We start from the raw sequence: 19,866 nt of genomic DNA on the forward strand, positions 1-19,866 counted from the left end.
GACTCCCAACATTTGCGGAGCCTCGCAGCCAGGGTAGAGTTGCTGGGGTCGGAGCTACAACCGGCGAAGCCCGTAGCCCCAGCTGGGAGTTGGCGGCCACAGCGCTGCGGAGCTTACTGCATGGCGACCCGGTAAGGCATTGACCGCTCCCCGCCTCTCCGACCAGGTAGGGGACTAAGAATTAAAGTTTACCCCTTCACCCCCCCCCTTCACATAAAAGCCCTCCAAAATAACTGACTAACATTTAAGCAATGATTTACAGATGTTTAAGTGTCTCCTGGTCTCCGGGGAGGAGGCAGCCGCTACAGTAGTACAGACCTGGGTTGACCGTGGGTCGTTTCGGGTCAAGTTTGGCACCAAACGCGAGCTTTGGTGCGCAGACGACATCCTGGAAAAAATGGCCGCTTTTCGGAGTTTTTCGGTTTCCGGAACACCGGATAAAAGGTTGTGCACCTGTACCATCAATTTTTGGTTCATCAAATCGAGAATCCTAGTGAGAAAATACCACTCAGCACACTGTTCTGGAACAGTTGTGGGAAAGAGTTCATCAAAGCAGCTGTGAATAACCGGGGGGGGGAGGGGGAAGGGGCGGGGTGTGTGGCACTCGGCAACTTGAGAGCCCATTATGATTGGTGCACTGTGAGTGGGATTGTGACATTATCATTGGAAAGTCCTGGAAAAACACTGTGTGTGAGAACCATTTTTTGCCTTCTTTTAAAACTTGAATCGTCCATGACATGAAATATAGGATGAAATCTTAAGTGAACCTGATTACTGCGTGGAGGGGAAAAATGTGAGTCAGAAGATGTAAAAATGTAAGCGCTACCGCATAGTGTTTTGACGTGGTTAGAAAAACACATACGGAAACGGGCGCACACACACGCACACATACATACAAGATGAGACTTTTAGAAGTATATTAGACCAAGTGCAGACCCAATGGGTCTGCACCCCCAGCGCACCCGTAGCCCCCATGGGAGGCGTGGTCTTCCAAGTCAACCCGTTGCCGAAGGTAAGATTCGAGCACGCCTCAGCAAAGATCATAGTTCGTGAGCCTCCCCCAGCACTGGAGTTGTATAATAGCATCTTCCCAATTGCAATACCAATTGACCCTCCCCCTCCTGTCCTGCCAGGAGCTATGATGGCAACATTGTTGCAAATGTGCACTTGCTGTGAGATGCCTTTGAGCTGAAATGTTCAGAGTGTTACTGCCAGAGTTCCTGTCTTGCAACTTTGTATCGAAGTGTGTTGGAAGCTGTGAGAAATGATTTTAACTGAAAAAAACATTTTAAATCCAAGTTTTGTCAGATCTTTGTACATTTTCATTAATAACTCGAGAAATAAAACATGAATTTTTCAGATAAGCAGGGGAAAAATCTCTACCAGAATATGTAATTTTTTTTATCGTTACCGCGTAATTTTTTGCGAAGATGTGATCACACACGAACAAATAAACACATACAAGATCAGAGTTATAATAGTCACTAAACCAAATGGGTTGTGGGGGGAGAGAAAGGGTGGAGAGAAAGAGGGGAGAGAGGGTGGGGGAAAAGAGAGAAGAGGGGAGGAGAGAGAGAGGGGGGGGAGAGAGAGGGGGGGGGGGGGGAGAGAGAAGAGGGAGGAGGGGAGGGGGGGAGAGAGAGGAGGGGGGGTGGATGAAGAGGGGGGGGGAGGGGATGGAGAGGGAGAGGTGGGGGGAGGGGGGGGGGGGGGGGGGGGGGGGGGGGGGGGGGAGGGGGGGAGAGGGGGGGGGGGGGGCGGGGGCCGGGGGGGGGGGGGGGGGGGGGGAGGGGAGAGAGAGAGAGGCCACGGTGGGGGGGGGGGAGAGAGAAAGGAGCCGACCGAGGAGCCGAGAGAAAGTACTACTCCCAGAGAAAGCAACCCCAAACGTCTTTTGAATAATGAGGGGGAGGAGGGAGAGGTTGGGGAGAGGGATAGGTGGGGGTGAGAGGAGGGGGGTAGAGGAGGGGATGAGAGGAAAGAGGAAAGAGGAGAGGGGGGGGGGGGGGAGAGAGAAGGGGAGGAGGGAGAGGTGGAGGGGTAAGAAGGCGTTGTCTTTTGAATAACGGAGGGGGGGGGGGGGGGGGGGGATGTAGAGGTGGGGGGGACATCACTCGCAGTGCACAGATCCAAGGCGGCAGCGCGCAGATCCATTGTGACGTCATCAGACGTTTTTTTTCCCCCTAAGTTTTTTCAGATTTTTGGACATTTTGATTAATGACTCGAGAAATAAAGCATGAATTTTTCAAATGAGGCGATTTCGGAGTCCACGGGATAAATCTCTTACCGGGGGGGGGGGAGAGAGGGGGGGGGGAGAGAGAAGGGGGGGGGTGGATGAAGAGGGGGGGGGGGAGGGGGGTGGATGAGAGGTGGGGGGGGGGGGGTGTAAGAGAGGCCGGGGGGGGGGGAGGGAGAGGTCGGGGGGGGGAAGAGAGAGGCCACGGTGGGGGGGGGAGAGAGAAAAGGAGCCGACCGAGGAGGAGCCGAGAGAAAGTACTCCCAGAGAAAGCAACCCCAAACGTCTTTTGAATAATGAGGGGGGGAGGAGGGAGAGGTTGGGGAGAGAGATAGGTGGGGGTGAGAGGAGGGGGGGGGTAGAGGAGGGGAGTGAGAGGAAGAGGAGGGGGAGGGGGGGGGGGGGAGAGAAGGGGAGGAGGGAGAGGTGGAGGGGGTAAGAAGGCGTTGTCTTTTGAATAACGGGGGGGGGGGGGGGGATGTAAATGCATTTCGTTGTCTCTGTACTGTACACTGACAATGACAATTAAAATTGAATCTGAATCTGAATCTAGAGGTGGGGGGGACATCACTCGCAGTGCACAGATCCTAGGCGGCAGCGCGCAGATCCATTGTGACGTCATCAGACGTTTTTTTCCCCCTAAGTTTTTTCAGATTTTTGGACATTTTGATTAATGACTCGAGAAATAAAGCATGAATTTTTCAAATGAGGCGATTTCGGAGTCCACGGGATAAATCTCTTACTTATAATCTTATCTTATAATAATATGTAAAGTTTTTACCGAAGATGTGATTACACACAAGCGCACAGACACAGACACATCCAAGGTCAGAGTTTTATAGTTATACTAGACCAAGTGCAGACCCGTTGGGTCTGCTCCCCCAATGGTGTGATCCCCCAACCCAATATTCCACCATGCACCCGTCTCCTCCATTGGAACTGAGCCCGTTCCCAAATGTAAGATTGCAGCCCTCCCCTGCCTGATGCAGCAGTGAAAAGTTCAGTGTTCCTCTCTTGCAACTTTGTTTCGAAGTGTGTTGGAAGCTGACATGTAAATGGAGAAGCCTGTTTATTTTTGAAATACTTGGGGGGGGGGGGGGGGTGGGATTTGATTAAAAGCATGTACTTCAACACGACGAAATGAAATGAGGAGCGGATACTTAGAAAAAGAAAAGGGAAATCTCTACCGAAATGGAAAAAATATCTTGGAGATTGAGCGTCTGGATTGGGCGTGGCGATGAATCAAAGGAAGAAATGCAGCCGGACGCCGTACTGCTGGCGGACGGACTGATTTGAGTTTTGTATATATACTAGACCAAGTGCAGACCCGTTGGGTCTGCTCCCCCAATGGTGTGATCCCCCAACCCAAAATTCCACCATGCACCCGTCTCCTCCATTGGAACTGAGCCCGTTCCCAAATGTAAGATTGCAGCCCTCCCCTGCCTGCTGCAGCAGTGAAAAGTTCAGTGTTCCTCTCTTGCAACTTTGTTTCGAAGTGTGTTGGAAGCTGACATGGAGAAGCCAGTTTATTTTTGAAATACTTGGGGGTGGGGGGGGGGAGAAGGATTTGATTAAAAACATGTACTTCAACACGACGAAATGAAATGAGGAGCGGATACTTAGAAAGAAAAGCGAAATCTCTACCGAAATGGAAAATATCTCGGAGATTGAGCGTCCGGTTTCGGAGTTGCGGAGCGTCAAAGGAAGAAACGCGCGGCGGACGCCGGATGGCGGAGGCGGACTGATTTGAGTTTTATATATATATAGATAGACTAGACCAAGTGCAGACCCGTTGGTTCTGCGCCCCCAATGGTGTGATCCCCCAACCCAATATTCCTCCATGCACCCGTCTCCTCCATTGGAACTGAGCCCGTTCCCAAATGTAAGATTGCAGCCCTCCCCTGCCTGCTGCAGCAGTGAAAAGTTCAGTGTTCCTCTCTTGCAACTTTGTTTCGAAGTGTGTTGGAAGCTGAGATGTAAATGGAGAAGCCTGTTTATTTTTAGAAATACTTGGGGGTGGGGGGGGGGGGGAGAAGGATTTGATTAAAAACATGTACTTCAACACGACGAAATGAAATGAGGAGTGGATACTTAGAAAGAAAAGCGAAATCTCTACCGAAATGGAAAATATCTCGGAGATTGAGCGTCCGGTTTCGGAGTTGCGGAGCGTCAAAGGAAGGAACGCGCGGCGGACGCCGTACGGCGGCAGGCGGACTGATTTGAGTTTTATATATATACTAGACCAAGTGCAGACCCGTTGGGTCTGCTCCCCCAATGGTGTGATCCCCCAACCCAAAATTCCACCATGCACCCGTCTCCTCCATTGGAACTGAGCCCGTTCCCAAATGTAAGATTGCAGCCCTCCCCTGCCTGCTGCAGCAGTGAAAAGTTCAGTGTTCCTCTCTTGCAACTTTGTTTCGAAGTGTGTTGGAAGCTGACATGGAGAAGCCAGTTTATTTTTGAAATGGGGGGGGGGGGGGGGGGGGGGGGGGGGGGGGGGGGGGGGGGGAGAAGGATTTGATTAAAAACATGTACTTCAACACGACGAAATGAAATGAGGAGCGGATACTTAGAAAGAAAAGCGAAATCTCTACCGAAATGGAAAATATCTCGGAGATTCTGCGTCCGGTTTCGGAGTTGCGGAGCGTCAAAGGAAGAAACGCGCGGCGGACGCCGGACGGCGGAGGGCGGACTGATTTGAGTTATATATATAGATAGACTAGACCAAGTGCAGACCCGTTGGGTCTGCTCCCCCAATGGTGTGATCCACCAACCCAATATTCCACCATGCACCCGTCTCCTCCATTGGAACTGAGCCCGTTCCCAAATGGAAGATTGCAGCCCTCCCCTGGCTGCTGCAGCAGCGAAAAGTTCAGTGTTCCTCTCTTGCAACTTTGTTTCGAAGTGTGTTGGAAGCTGAGATGTAAAATGGAGAAGCCTGTTTATTTTTGATGGGTGGGTGGGGGGGGGGGGGGGGGGGGGGGGGGAGAAGGATTTTGATTTAAAACATGTACTTCAACACGACGAAATGAAATGAGGAGTGGATACTTAGAAAGAAAAGCGAAATCTCTACCGAAATGGAAAATATCTCGGAGATTGAGCGTCCGGTTTCGGAGTTGCGGAGCGTCAAAGGATGAAACGCGGCGGACGCCGTACGGCGGCAGGCGGACTGATTTGAGTTTTATATATATACTAGACCAAGTGCAGACCCGTTGGGTCTGCTCCCCCAATGGTGTGATCCCCCAACCCAAAATTCCACCATGCACCCGTCTCCTCCATTGGAACTGAGCCCGTTCCCAAATGTAAGATTGCAGCCCTCCCCTGCCTGCTGCAGCAGTCAAAAGTTCAGTGTTCCTCTCTTGCAACTTTGTTTCGAAGTGTGTTGGAAGCTGACATGGAGAAGCCAGTTTATTTTTGAAATACTTGGGGGGGGGTGGGGGGGAGAAGGATTTGATTAAAAACATGTACTTGAACACGACGAAATGAAATGAGGAGCGGATACTTAGAAAGAAAAGCGAAATCTCTACCGAAATGGAAAATATCTCGGAGATTGAGCGTCCGGTTTCGGAGTTGCGGAGCGTCAAAGGAAGAAACGCGCGGCGGACGCCGGACGGCGGCAGGCGGACTGATTTGAGTTTTATATATATACTAGACCAAGTGCAGACCCGTTGGGTCTGCTCCCCCAATGGTGTGATCCCCCAACCCAATATTCCACCATGCACCCGTCTCCTCCATAGGAACTGAGCCCGTTCCCAAATGTAAGATTGCAGCCCTCCCCTGCCTGCTGCTGCAGTGAAAAGTTCAGTGTTCCTCTCTTGCAACTTTGTTTCGAAGTGTGTTGGAAGCTGATGTAAATGGAGAAGCCTGTTTTTTTTTGAAATACTTGGGGGGGGGGGGGAGAAGGATTTGATTAAAAACATGTACTTCAACACGACGAAATGAAATGAGGAGCGGATACTTAGAAAGAAAAGCGAAATCTCTACCGAAATGGAAAATATCTCGGAGATTGTGCGTCCTGGATTGGAAGTTGCGGACGTCAAAGGAAGAAAAAACGCGCGGCAGCGGACGCCGTACGGCGGCAGGCGGACTGATTTGAGTTTTATATATATAAAGACTAGACCAAGTGCAGACCCGTTGGGTCTGTTTCCCCAACAGCGTTTGTGGGGGGGGGGGGGGGGGGGGGAGGGGGAGTAGGGGCTGCGGCATCACACTCAAATTAACCACCCCCCCAAACTCAGGTGGGGGGAGGGGGGGGGATGGTTGGTGAGAAGAGGGGAGGGAGGGGAGGAGAGAGGAGGAGGAGGAAGCATGACAGATTGGGAGGGAGGAGAGGGGGATGGGGGAGAGGGGGGGATGGGGAGAGAGATGTGGGGGATGGGGGGAATGGGGGGGAGGGGAGGAGAGGGGGGGGGATGAGGGGGAGGGGAGGAGGGAGAGACAGGAAAGAGTGGGGAGTGAGAGGGAGGAGGAGAGGGATAGGGGAAAGGGGGCGGGTGGAGAGAGGGAAGGGGGTGGGGTAGAGAGGGAAGGGGGGTGAGGGAGAGAGGGAGAGGGGTGAGGGAGAGGGGTGAGGCGAGGGAGAGGGGTGAAGAGAGGGAAACATAGAAATTAAGTGCAGTAGTAGGCCATTCGGCCCTTCGAGCCTGCACCGCCATTCAATATGATCAAGGATGATCATCCAACTCAGTATCCTGTACCTGCCTTCTCTCCATACCCCCTGATCCCTTTAGCCACAAGGGCCACATCTAACTCCCTCTTAAATATAGCCAATGAACTGGCCTCAACTACCCTCTGTGGCAGAGAGTTCCAGAGATTCACCATTCTCTGTGTGAAAAAAGTTCTTCTCATCTCGGTCACAAAAGATTTCCCCCTTATCCTTAAGCTGTGACCCCTTGTCCTGGACTTCCCCAACATCGGGAACAATCTTCCTACATCTAGCCTGTCCAACCCCTTAAGAATTTTGTAAGTTTCTATAAGATCCCCTCTCAGTCTCCTAAATTCTAGAGAGTATAAACCAAGTCTATCCAGTCTTTCTTCATAAGACAGTCCTGACATCCCAGGAATCAGTCTGGTGAACCGTCTCTGCACTCCCTCTATGGCAATAATGTCCTTCCTCAGATTTGGAGACCAAAACTGTACGCAATACTCCAGGTGTGGTCTCACCAAGACCCTGTACAACTGCAGTAGAACCTCCCTGCTCCTATACTCAAATCCTTTTGCAATGAAAGCTAACATACCATTCGCTTTCTTTACTGCCTGCTGCACCTGCATGCCTACCTTCAATGACTGGTGTACCATGACACCCAGGTCTCGCTGCATCTCCCCCTTTCCCAATCGGCCACCATTTAGATAATAGTCTGCTTTCCCGTTTTTGTCACCAAAATGGATAACATCACATTTATCCACATTATACTGCATCTGCCAAACATTTTCCCACTCACCCAGCCTATCCAAGTCACCTTGCAGTCTCCTAGCATCCTCCTCACAGCTCCCCCCCTCTCCATACCCCCTGATCCCTTTAGCCACAAGGGCCACATCTAACTCCCTCTTAAATATAGCCAATGAACTGGCCTCACCTACCTTCTGTGGCAGAGAATTCCAGAGATTCACCACTCTCTGTGTGAAAAATGTTTTTCTCATCTCGGTCATAAAGGATTTCCCCCTTATCCTTAAACTGTGACTCCTTGTTCTGGACTTCCCCAACATCGGGAACAATCTTCCTGCATCTAGCCTGTCCAACCCCTTAAGAATTTTGTAAGTTTCTATAAGATCCCCCCTCAATCTTCTAAAATCTAGCGAGTACAAGCCAAGTCTATCCAGTCTTTCTTCATTTGAAAGTCCTGACATCCCAGGAATCAGTCTGTTGAACCTTCTCTGTACTCCCTCTATGGTCTGTTTCCCCAACGGCGTTTGGGGGGGGGGGGTGAGAAGAGGGGAGGGAGGAGGAGGAAACGGGATAGATTTGGGAGGGAAAGGGAGAGCGGGGTAGGGGGTGAGGGATGGGGAGAGAGCTTTGGGGGAGGGGGGATGGGGAGAGGGGGGGGGGGGAAAGAGGGGAAAGAGTGGGGAGGGAGGAGGAGAGGGGTAGCGGGAGTGATGGAGTGATGGAAGAGGGACAGAGGGATAGGGGAAGGGTGTGGGGGGAGAGAAGGTAGGGGGTGGGGGTAGAGAGGGAAGGGGGGTGGGGGAGGGAGGGATGGGAGAGGGGTGAGGGTGTGGGGGAGGAGAGAGTGGGAGAGAAGTGGAAGAGTGGGAGGGAGGGGGGGGGAGGGGTAGAGGGGTAGCGGGAGTGGTGGAAGAGGGACAGAGGGGTAGGGGGAAGGGGGTGGTGGTAGAGAGGGTGGGGGGGGGGTAGAGAGGGAAGGGGGGTGGGGGAGGGAGATGGGTGGCAGAGGGAGAGGGGTGAGGAGAGGGACACATAGAAACATAGAAATTAAGTGCAGTAGTAGGCCATTCGGCCCTTCGAGCCTGCACCATTCTCCATTCAATATGATCACGGCTGATAGAAACATAGAAACATAGAAATTAGGTGCAGGAGTAGGCCATTCGGCCCTTCGAGCCTGCACCGCCATTCAATATGATCATGGCTGATCATCCAACTCAGTATCCCGTACCTGCCTTCTCTCCATTCCCCCTGATCCCCTTAGCCACAAGGGCCACATCTAACTCCCTCTTAAATATAGCCAATCAACTGGCCTCAACTACCCTCTGTGGCAGAGAGTTCCAGAGATTCACCACTCTCTGTGTGAAAAAAGTTCTTCTCATCTCGGTCACAAAAGATTTCCCCCTTATCCTTAAACTATGACCCCTTGTTCTGGACTTCCCCAACATCGGGAACAATCTTCCTGCATCTAGCCTGTCCAACCCCTTAAGAATTTTGTAAGTTTCTATAAGATCCCCTCTCAGTCTCCTAAATTCTAGAGAGTATAAACCAAGTCTATCCAGTCTTTCTTCATAAGACAGTCCTGACATCCCAGGAATCAGTCTGGTGAACCGTCTCTGCACTCCCTCTATGGCAATAATGTCCTTCCTCAGATTTGGAGACCAAAACTGTACGCAATACTCCAGGTGTGGTCTCACCAAGACCCTGTACAACTGCAGTAGAACCTCCCTGCTCCTATACTCAAATCCTTTTGCAATGAAAGCTAACATACCATTCGCTTTCTTTACTGCCTGCTGCACCTGCATGCCTACCTTCAATGACTGGTGTACCATGACACCCAGGTCTCGCTGCATCTCCCCCTTTCCCAATCGGCCACCATTTAGATAATAGTCTGCTTTCCCTTTTTTGTCACCAAAATGGATAACATCACATTTATCCACATTATACTGCATCTGCCAAACATTTGCCCACTCACCCAGCCTATCCAAGTCACCTTGCAGTCTCCTAGCATCCTCCTCACAGCTCCCCCCCCCCTCTCCATACCCCCTGATCCCTTTAGACACAAGGGCCACATCTAACTCCCTCTTAAATATAGCCAATGAACTGGCCTCCACTACCTTCTGTGGCAGAGAGTTCCAGAGACTCACCACTATCTGTGTGAAAAATGTTTCCCTCATCTCAGTACTAAAGGATTTCCCCTTTATCCTTAAACTGTGTCCCGCGTGTCCTGGACTTCCCCAACATCTGGAACAATCTTCCTGCATCAGACAAATGCAATTCAGGACTTTTCACTTCACAAGCAAATCAGAAATGACAGTTAGTGAAGAATTTGAATAATCACTGAGCGTTCTCTATGGCAACAATGTATTTGAGCATTGGGCATTGTGACATCACACGATGGAATGTTCACCGGGGCTGTGGCTCCTGCAAAGGCATATGTAAATGAATCCATTCCGATTGGCCATCTGTGAGCATCGGGCATTGTGACATCACACGATGGAACGTTCACAGGGAGCTGCTTGTGTGGATGAGAATCCAGTTTCTTTTTGAAATATCGAGGTGGTGGTGGGGGGGGGTGTAGGATTTGATTAAAAAAGCGTACTTAAACACGACGAAATGTAACGAGGAGCGGATACTTAGAAAGAAAAGCGAAATCTCTACCGAAATGGAAAAGACGTCGGCGATCCTGCGTCCGGTTTCGGAGTTGCGGAGCGTCAAAGGAAGAAACGCGGCGGACGCCGTACGGCGGCAGGCGGACTGACTTGAGTTTTATATATATAAGATAAGATAGATAGATAGATGGATATGATAGATAGATTTCGGTTATGAGCTTTCCTCTTACATTCAATGCTTCTTTGGACATCTGTTGCTGTCACAGCTTCAAAGTGACTATTCATCTTCCCTTCCATGCAGTCAAGGCCACCAGAGGAAGTGAATGTTTCTTCTGCATCAAACCAATCATCAGTTACTTCAAGATCGTTGGCTGTAGCTGCAGAATAGACAGCAGACATTTATTAGGAGAAAATAAAATAAAAAAATGAAACTTCACAAAAGCTACAGTACCTTTATTTGAATTACTTAAAATGATCAGGCATAACACAATAAAAAGTGTTGTCGTAAATTTCATTATAAAACATTGCCAAAGTTGGTTGGGTCTCACTGACAGGACCCAAGTTGGAGAAAAAAAGTACAGAAACACTTGTGGATGGATTTTTTTCGCTCAGTGTTCTACAAATGCCTTTTGAGCAAAAATAGAATGCAACTAAATTGAATTCAAAGCTAACTATCCAATAGAGTTCATTGTTTGATTTGAATACTGTGGAAAGACTCAGGATTCAAAAAGGGTAGGCAATCATCTATCAGTTATTTAATCCTGGAGTTGTCCATGAAAGAACATGGAATATTTAGTCATAGAGTAATACAACATGGAAACAAGCCTATTTTCCCAACTTGCCATCCCATCTAAGCCGTTTAATTTGCCAGTGTTTGGCTCATATCCCCATGAACCCTTTTCTAGCCACGTACTTGTCCAAATATGTTTTACATGTTGTTATTATGTCTGCTAAATCATTTTCTCTAGGAACTCATTCATATACACCGCATCCTCTGTGTGGTCGCCCCTCAGATCCCTTTTAAACTCTGCCCTTAAACCTACAACCTCTAGTTTCTGATTCCCCTTCTCCGGGATTCACCCTATCTATGCTCCACGTGATTTTATACAGTTCTCCAAGATCACTCCTCATCGTTTATGTTCCAAGGAATAAAGTCCTAGCCTGCCCAACCTACTCCAATAATTCCTGATAACAATTGCCTTAGAGTGTTTCAAAGTTTTTGTTAATCTTCTTTGCACTCTTTCTAGCTTAACAATGCCTTTCCTATAGTGTAATCAAAGCGCTACACAATACTCCAAGTGCTGCCTCACTAATGTCACCTTCAACAGCATCATAGGCTGAGACATTGAGTAGGGACGTCATGTTGTAGTTGCACGAAAAAATTGGTTCAATCGTACTTGGTATCCATCTTCTATATAACTAAAAGTCTCATCTTGACCACTTCCTGTCTGCGTTATATATTGATTTTAGAAAAAACGCTACCCTATATCGCTATGATTTTTGGCCATCTTACTCACGTCCTCCTCCGCTGAGGCAGCACCAAGGATTTTTCCGATCGATGAAAAATAAAAAAGTTATGAGTGTTTAAAAAATCTTGAGATCAGCCGATTGGTCCTCTCGCCTGTCAATCACCACGATGAAGGTAACGCCCCTTCCGGTGGTGGGGGGGCAGGACTATAAAACCCCAGATGCCTGGATGTGTCAGTCACTGGAAGATCGCGAGGGAGAGGCCACAACTGTCATTCTCAGCTGTGAATCAACTGAACTGTGAGTCTGCAATGTACTTGCAATAAATGACTTGTTAGTCCTTAATGACAATGCAATGAGTTGTTAGGATATTTGGTGCCCTGCGCTCTGACTGAAATGCTATGAAATTGAATGTGGTGGCCTGCACTCTGCTTGAAATGCTATGAATTTGAATGTGGTGGCCTGCACTCTGCTTGAAAAGGAATTTCAAGAAATAGCCGTGAGTGAACTTCCAACCCACCAGCCCTGAGTGACTGATCTGCCAGCCCAACCAGCCCTGAATAACAGAGCTGCCAGCCCACCAACCCTGAGTGACTGCGCTGCCAGCCCACCAGCCATGAGTGACTGAGCTGCCAGTCCATCAGCCCTGAGTGACTGAGCTGCCAGCACATCAGTCCTGGGTGCCTGAGCTGCCAATCCACCAGGCCTGAGTGACTGAGCTGTCAGCCCACCAGGCCTGAGTGACTGAGCTGCCAGGTTATGTGGTTATACATATTTATGAAAAAGAAAGGTTCTCACCCTGTGTTACAAATTCTTCACAGACACCCTCTGCTTTATCTGGCATATGTTGATAAAGTTCACTGTGTAGCTGTAACACAATACAAGATTTATATTATTAAGTAGTTTCCAAGGTGGAATACAGCAAGGGAAATTAAATTACTTCTACACCTTGTGGAACTTTAACCAAATATTCCTCATAATTTGAAGCTGTTGTGGCACTATCTGGTGGTGAGGCTAGTGATAGATCAAACCCTTGTTAGTAGATCTGGATCAGGCACGTGATTGTGTTTGGTGGGAAGATGACATCATGAGTCACGGGTGTGCCCAACTGCAACTATAGGGACTCAGTTAGTGCTCACTCTCAGCGCGCGAGTGTCTGACTGTATCTGTCAATAAAGATCACTTTGTTCTCAAACATGCGTCTCGCTATATTGGTGACCCCGACGATCCAAAATGGTTATTTTGGATTCTCACGATGCACGCAGCCGACAACCTACTTCAGCAACCCGAAGCAGCCGACATCCCGGCTCAACGGGTTGCCGTTTCTCTCAAGCTGCCCATGTTCTGGACATCACAGCCACAGGTGTGGTTTCAGCAAGCTGAGGCCCAGTTCCATGTTCGACACATTACAGCCGACGACACAAAGTGATATTATGTGATCGGCGCGCTGGATCAGGACATGGCCGGTCGCCTCGTAAATTTCATGCACCCGACGGCAGCTGCCGACAAGTACTAGGGCCTCAAGGAGCTCCTCCTGCGTACCTTTGGTCTCAGCCGCTGTGATGGTGCGGCGAGGCTCATGCACATGGGGGGTCTCGGTGATCGCAAGCCGTCCGTGTTAATGAGCGAGATGCACACTTTGATGGATGGTCATCAGCCCTGTCTCCTTTTTGAGCACGTTTTCCTGGAGCTGATGCCTGAGGACATCCGACTAGTCATTGCGGGTGAGAACTTCGCTGATCCCCTGCTGCTGGCTGAACGGGCGGACGACCTGTGGCAGACAAAACGGCTGCTATCGATCTGGTATCGGCGGTGCCTCGGCGGTCCCAGCGGCGAGTTCCTGCGTCCACCGGGGGTTTGGCTGTGAAGCTGGGCATGATCGTGGTGCTTCCATCACCAGTGCTGGTATTCGGAGGCCCGTCGTTGCCGCCCACCCAGCACGTTTCCGGGAAACGGCTCGGCCAGCCGCCAGTAGTGGTTGCTGAGGTAGTCCTGAAACATCGCCTCTACGCCTGGGGCCACTATTCAGGGCGGCACTTCCTCGTCGACATGGGCGCAGAGGTCAGCTTTTTGCCCCCGTCGGGTCCTGACACTCGTTCCGGTAAGCGGGGACCTTCCCTTACCGCGGTTAATGGCAACTCCATCTGGACGTATGGAGTCGCACGGTCCCTCTCATCTTCAGCTCCTGCCATTTTACTTGGAGTATTACCGTTGCTGATGTTACCCAACCATTGCTGGGCGCCGATTTCTTCCGGGCTCAATCTGCTGGTCGATGTGAGAGGGCAGCGCTTCGTTCAAGCAGCGACTTTTTAAGCGACCTCCTTACCCTTGCTGTTTCAGCTGTGTCACGCTGAGACTCAGTATCTTCAGTGGACAATGTGTATGCCCCGAATTCCCCGACATATTAAACCCTCAGTTTCACTCGGCCAGCCCCAAACATGGGGTGGTGCATCATTCTCATTTCTGGACCACCGCTCCATGCCCGAGCGCGACAGCTTTCCCCTGACAAGCTCCGTATTGCCAAGGCCGAGTTTCGGGAGATGGAGGCCAAGGGAATTTTCCTTCTCTCCGACTGTCTGAGGTGACGTCCAGTTCCGCTGTCCGGTCCCGAGGCCACTCTCGGCCACCCGAGCTGCTTCCCTCCCCGGCCACAATGCGGTGGCTCTACGCCCGGAGCTCCGTGGCAGCGGTCAGTGAGTGAGTTACTGGCATGATCCCTGACCCCCTCCTTCTCAATGCTCCTGCCCTCCCCGCAACTTTACCCCTGGCCAGACTCCCCACATGCTGTGAAAGGAACTCTCCCCCCAATTGGTCCCTTGAACAAGTATTGTCATTCAATAAGATTACAACTGATTCAACTTGTCCCGGTGTGCTCCCGTTTTCCCCACCATCTCTCCACTTGCTGTCACCCTCCACCCCCCACCCATTCAGTAATTCAGAATGAAGGAGATTTGGACGCCTTGAACAAATTACTTTCTTTATTTTTATTTTTTTGGGTGTGAGAAATTCTATGTCCCACCAGCCTTCTTTAAAAATTTAGTATCTCAAAATGGGGGTGCATTTCATTGCTGGGAAATACGGTACTTTATTAAGAGATTTGGCTTTTGAAGACTTTATAAAAGTCGGCTGACATCTTACGGAGAGAACAATCTGCACATGCGCGGTTTAAGATTTTTAAAAAGCCGACTGACTGCCTACCCCGAATAATTACTCACGGCACGTGCCCGTTCACACCATAGGGCAGCTTTGTAAATGAATACAAGCCGTTACGTGTGTTGATAGTCAAATATCGCTGACTTTCCTTGTCGACATTGAGTTGGGCGTAAGCGTGAGACAAATCCAAATTTAGTGAAGACTCTCGCTAAGTTCTGCGTACGGATCTTGCGATGTTGGTAACGGATATTGTTCGTCGTCAACGGCTTGGTTGATTGAACATCACGCAGTCAAACAGTTTTGTCGGCCTTGGGAACGGCCCCAATTGGCGTTGCCCAGTTGCTCTGGTTTGACTTCACGAGCACTCCATTCTGTTCTAACCTGTCGAGTTCTTCCTCCACTTGTTGCTTTAGTGCATATGGTACAGGTCTTGGTCGACAATACACAGGTCTCACATCTTGCTTGAGTCGAATGTGTGCAGAGTACTCTGTTATTCCCGTGTAACTGCCAGCAAAAATGTTTGCATGTTTGCTTATGACGTTTTCAAGACATGATTTGGACAAATTGACGCTGAAAATGTTCTTCCAGTCTAACTCTATTCTACTCAGCCAATGCTTTCCAATGAGGGTTGGTTTATTTCTGTAACTGGCCACTATGATGGGCAGTGCTACTGACTGACCATTATGATGAACTTTACAGTTCATTTGTCCACGTCTCCAAAACCTCACCCGAGTAGGTTCTCAGCTTGACCTTACTCTCAAAACAATGGTATCTGTGGGACCTTTGTTTCGTACAGGTCTTTGCTCATGACCGAACAATCTGCTGCCTTGTCAATACACATATCGATTAACTGTTCATTTATCAATAGTTTAGTTCGAAAGTCCTTGCCTTGGCTGGTTGTAGGCTTATCGATGTTGGTTGCATAAATGCTGTACAACCCAAGTTCATTTCCATCTGGGTTCATCTGCAAGTTATGAACTCCTTTCTGGTGTTGTCGCTTGTTTCCCGCACGCTGTTGGTTTCCTGTTTTAAGGTTGGCCCGACATGCTGAGGCGTTATGGCCTTTCTTCTGGCAGTTATAGCACTTGGCCATTTTGAACTGACAAAATTGGGATAAGTGATTACCGTTAATAACTATAACAACTGGCTGAACTCGGTTCCGCGCCATACTTTGTTTTTGGTTTAGCGCCTCTTGGTTTGGCCATAGACACTGCCTTGTGACTGTAAATGGCCACTGCAGTCCGTGGTGGACGAAACTCGCGAGCATTCTTTGATGCCATCTCCATTGTGGTAGCAATCTTGCATGCTTTCTCGAATGTCAGAGTGTGCCGTACACTTCAGGACTGATCTCCGTGAGCAGAATCGCTTTCATGCGTTTGCAAACGGCCTTATTTGTTTCAGTCACTATCTCTCCTTCACTACTAATCTCCATTATGTTGTTTGCCATGAAAAACATGTTTGCTCTCTCCATATAGGAGCTGAACGGCTATCTACTCTTGTCAAAAGTGCCAAGGTTTCCGATGTAGCCCGTGGACGCTGTCATCGTGTCGTTCTATTTTTTTTTAAAGTCCGTTCAAAAACCCCGACTTTCCTGTCTGTTCTGGTGTAACAATTCACCTAAAACTTAGCTGTACAAAGGCTATCCAGCTTGAGGAACTCGACAAAAAAAAATCTTATACAATTCCAAGGACGGCATCTTGCCACGAAGACGCAACATAAAGATACCCTGAGAAACTCTCGATGATTTGTCCAGCTGCTGTTTTAAACTACAGTCTCCTGCATAGAAGGATCTGCGGCTCGCAAACAACTCCATATTTACTGTTTAAAATGTTAAACAATACTGCATGTTGCAAATCAGTCCTGTACTGTATTTAAAGGATGAGTTCACAAACTCTATCCCATCCTCGTCGCCAATTTTGTTATATTCTGGACGGCTGAATGAATAACAACTTACACGTTGGTTGCCTGGATCGCGAGAGAGAGATTTATTACCCAACCTTCGCTGCTTATATTGGACACCGACTCATTAACATATACATGAATATGTATGAATACATTACAGATATCTAGTCTTCCACTTGTCCCACATCTATAGTTATGGATTGCAAATCTCTACACAGCACAACAAAGACGTGCAGAAAAATCAAAATTACATCAACTGCATCACCATTATCTGTTACTCTATCTAGTGGTTTTTTAGAATTTATTTAAAAAAATTAATTTTGGAATCAGTACTGTCTTTCTGATATCCAGATGTCATTTTGTTATGTAACTGAATACATATTCCACCATCTTTTCTGCCACCAATGTTAACTAATTTGGTCTGAAAGCTTCTGCAACTTACACAGTGATGCTGAAATTGTAATATTTAACTTAAATATTTACTTCTTCAGATGGCTTTTCAACTTTGTCATCATCTCCGTGATGTTTTCTAAATAGGTCTTCACACGATGGCTCTACATTGAAAGCAACTTCATTGCTAGACAGAATATCCAAATTAATTTTTAAAACAAGTCAAACTTCATCAAAAAACAGATACATTTCTGCTATTTTTGAAAAATTACATTTTAGCATTTGTATTGCAACAATGGTATAAACAAATCCGAACTAAAACATTTACTTTGAAAAAATTATTTATTTAATATTTAAGAGGGAGTTAGATGTGGCCCTTGTGGCTAAAGGGATCAGGGGGTATGGAGAGAAGGCAGGTACGGGATACTGAGTTGGATGATCAGCCATGATCATATTGAATGGCGGTGTAGGCTCGAAGGGCCGAATGGCCTACTCCTGCACCTATTTTCTATGTATCTACGTAAATCTGGAAAGTAAGCCAGAGTTACTGTTAAGATTTATAACACAGATCAAGTGTCTCATAAATGGATTTCAAATTCCATATCATGCTGTAACCTCCCCCTTTCCTATCCAGATCACCAATTATTTTAGATACTTCTATCAAATCTTTCCTCATCATTCTCCAAAGAAAATAGTCCCAACATCTACAGTGCATTCAGAAAGTATTCAGACCCCTTCACCTTTTCCACATTTTGTTACGTTACAGCCTTATTCTAAAATGGATTAAATTCTTTTTTTTAAATCATCAATCTACACACAATACCCCATAATAAAAAAGCGAAAACAGGTGTTTAGAAATATTTGCATAGTAATTAAAAAAATTAACTGAAATATCACATTTACATAAGTATTCAGACCCTTTGCTATGGCACTCAAAATTGACACCCATGTTCATCCCGATTATCCTTGAGATGTTTCTACAACTTGATTGGAGTCCACCAGTGGTAAATTAAATTGATTGGACATGATTTTCAAAAGGCACACACCTGTCTATAAAAGGTCCCACAGTTGACATTGCATGTGAGAACAAAAACCAAGCTATGAAGCGGAAGGAATTGTCCGTAGACCTCCGAGACAGGATTGTGTCAAGACACAGGTCTGGAGAAGGGTATAAAACAATTTCTGCAGCATTGCAGGTCCCGAAGAGCACAGTGGCCTTTGTCATTCTTAAATGGAAGAACCACCAGGACTCTTAATAGAGCTGTCCGCCCGGCCAAACTGAGCAATCGGGGGAGAAGGCCCTTGGTCAGGGAGGTGACCAAGAACCTGATGGTCACTCTGACAAAGTTCCAGAGTACCTCTGTGGAGATAGAACTTTCCAGAAGGACAACTATATCTGCAGCACTCCACCAATCAGGCCTTTATGGTAGAGTGGCCAGACGGAAGACACTCCTCAGTAAAAGACACATGACAGCCCACTTGGAGTTTGTCAAAAGGCATGAGAAACAAGATTCTCTGGTCTGATGAAATAAAGATTGAGCGCTTTGGACTGAATTCCAAGCATCATGTCTGGAGAAAACCAGGCACCGCTCATAACCAGGTCAATACCATACCTACGGTGAAGCGCGGTGGTGGTAGCATCATGCTGTGGGGTTGTTTTTTAGCGGCAGGATCTGGGAGACTAGTCAGGATCGAGGGAAAGATGAATGGAGCAAAGTACAGAGAGATCCTTGATGACAACCTGCTCCAGAACGTTGTGGACCTCAGACTGGGGCAGAGGTTCGCCTTTCAACAGGACAACGACCCTAGGCACACAGCCAAGACATCGCAGGAGTGGCTTCGTGACAAGTCTGTGAATGTCCTTGAGTGGCCCAGCCAGAGCCTGGACTTGAACCCGATCGAACATCTCTGGAGGTGCCTAAAAATAACTGTGCATCGACGCTCCTCATCCAACCTGACAGACCTTGAGAGGATCTGCAGAGAATAATGGGAGAAATTACCCACATACAGGTGTGCCAAGCTTGTAGCGTCATACCCAAGAAGACTTGAGGCTGTAATCGCTGCCAAAGGTGCCTCAACAAACTACTGAGTAAATGGTCTGAATACTTATGTAAATGTGATATTTGTTATTTCTTTTCAATTACTTTGCAAAAATTTCTAAACACCTGTTTTCGCTTTTTTATTATGGGGTATTGTGTGTAGATTGATGATAAAAAAATGAATTTAATCTATTTTAGAATAAGGCTGTAACGTAACAAAATGTGGAAAAAGTGAAGGGGTCTGTATGCTTTCTGAATGCACTGTATAATCTTGCAATTGTAATACCAGACCCATGAAATATTATTGTACATCTTTCTGGACATTCTCACATCCTTCCTATAATGTGCTAATCTGAATTGAACCTGAATATAAATGGACCCAGGTTACAAAATAGATGCTATTTTATCGGACACTCATAAGTTGATTTTATTTGCAAGTTAGAAAACATACACAAAAAAAAAATCACTATATGATAACCATACCTTCACTGTATTGTAATGAATGTCATCAAAAGGTATATGATACTGATTAGAAAGAACAAGTATAAAAGGTGGAGAGACGGGAAACTAGTTGTAATGATCACAAGAACAATATACATATATTAGACTGTTGAATTGAATACTATAACGGGAGCTTGTTTACATGTATGGGTGAACTTAAATCAAGTGTTCATAACCCGGGGA

At 47.8% G+C, this 19,866-nt stretch overlaps 1 protein-coding gene across 6 annotated transcripts in view; it reads right to left on the reverse strand.

Moving 5' to 3' along the window:
- The window catches only part of rbm44 (RNA binding motif protein 44), a 90,801-nt gene that overhangs the window by 14,509 nt on the left and 56,426 nt on the right, over positions 1-19,866 (reverse strand). For all 6 annotated transcript variants that reach the window (XM_055638255.1, XM_055638253.1, XM_055638256.1 and 3 more), the window contains 3 exons: positions 17,237-17,330; positions 12,497-12,566; positions 10,462-10,608 (listed from right to left, as the gene is read on the reverse strand). In XM_055638255.1, the coding sequence (XP_055494230.1) occupies positions 10,462-10,608; positions 12,497-12,566; positions 17,237-17,330 (311 nt within the window). The remainder of the gene's footprint in view (positions 1-10,461; positions 10,609-12,496; positions 12,567-17,236; positions 17,331-19,866) is intronic.

Source organism: Leucoraja erinacea, chromosome 7 (assembly GCF_028641065.1).
Source record: "Leucoraja erinacea ecotype New England chromosome 7, Leri_hhj_1, whole genome shotgun sequence".
Taxonomy (NCBI): domain Eukaryota; kingdom Metazoa; phylum Chordata; class Chondrichthyes; order Rajiformes; family Rajidae; genus Leucoraja; species Leucoraja erinaceus.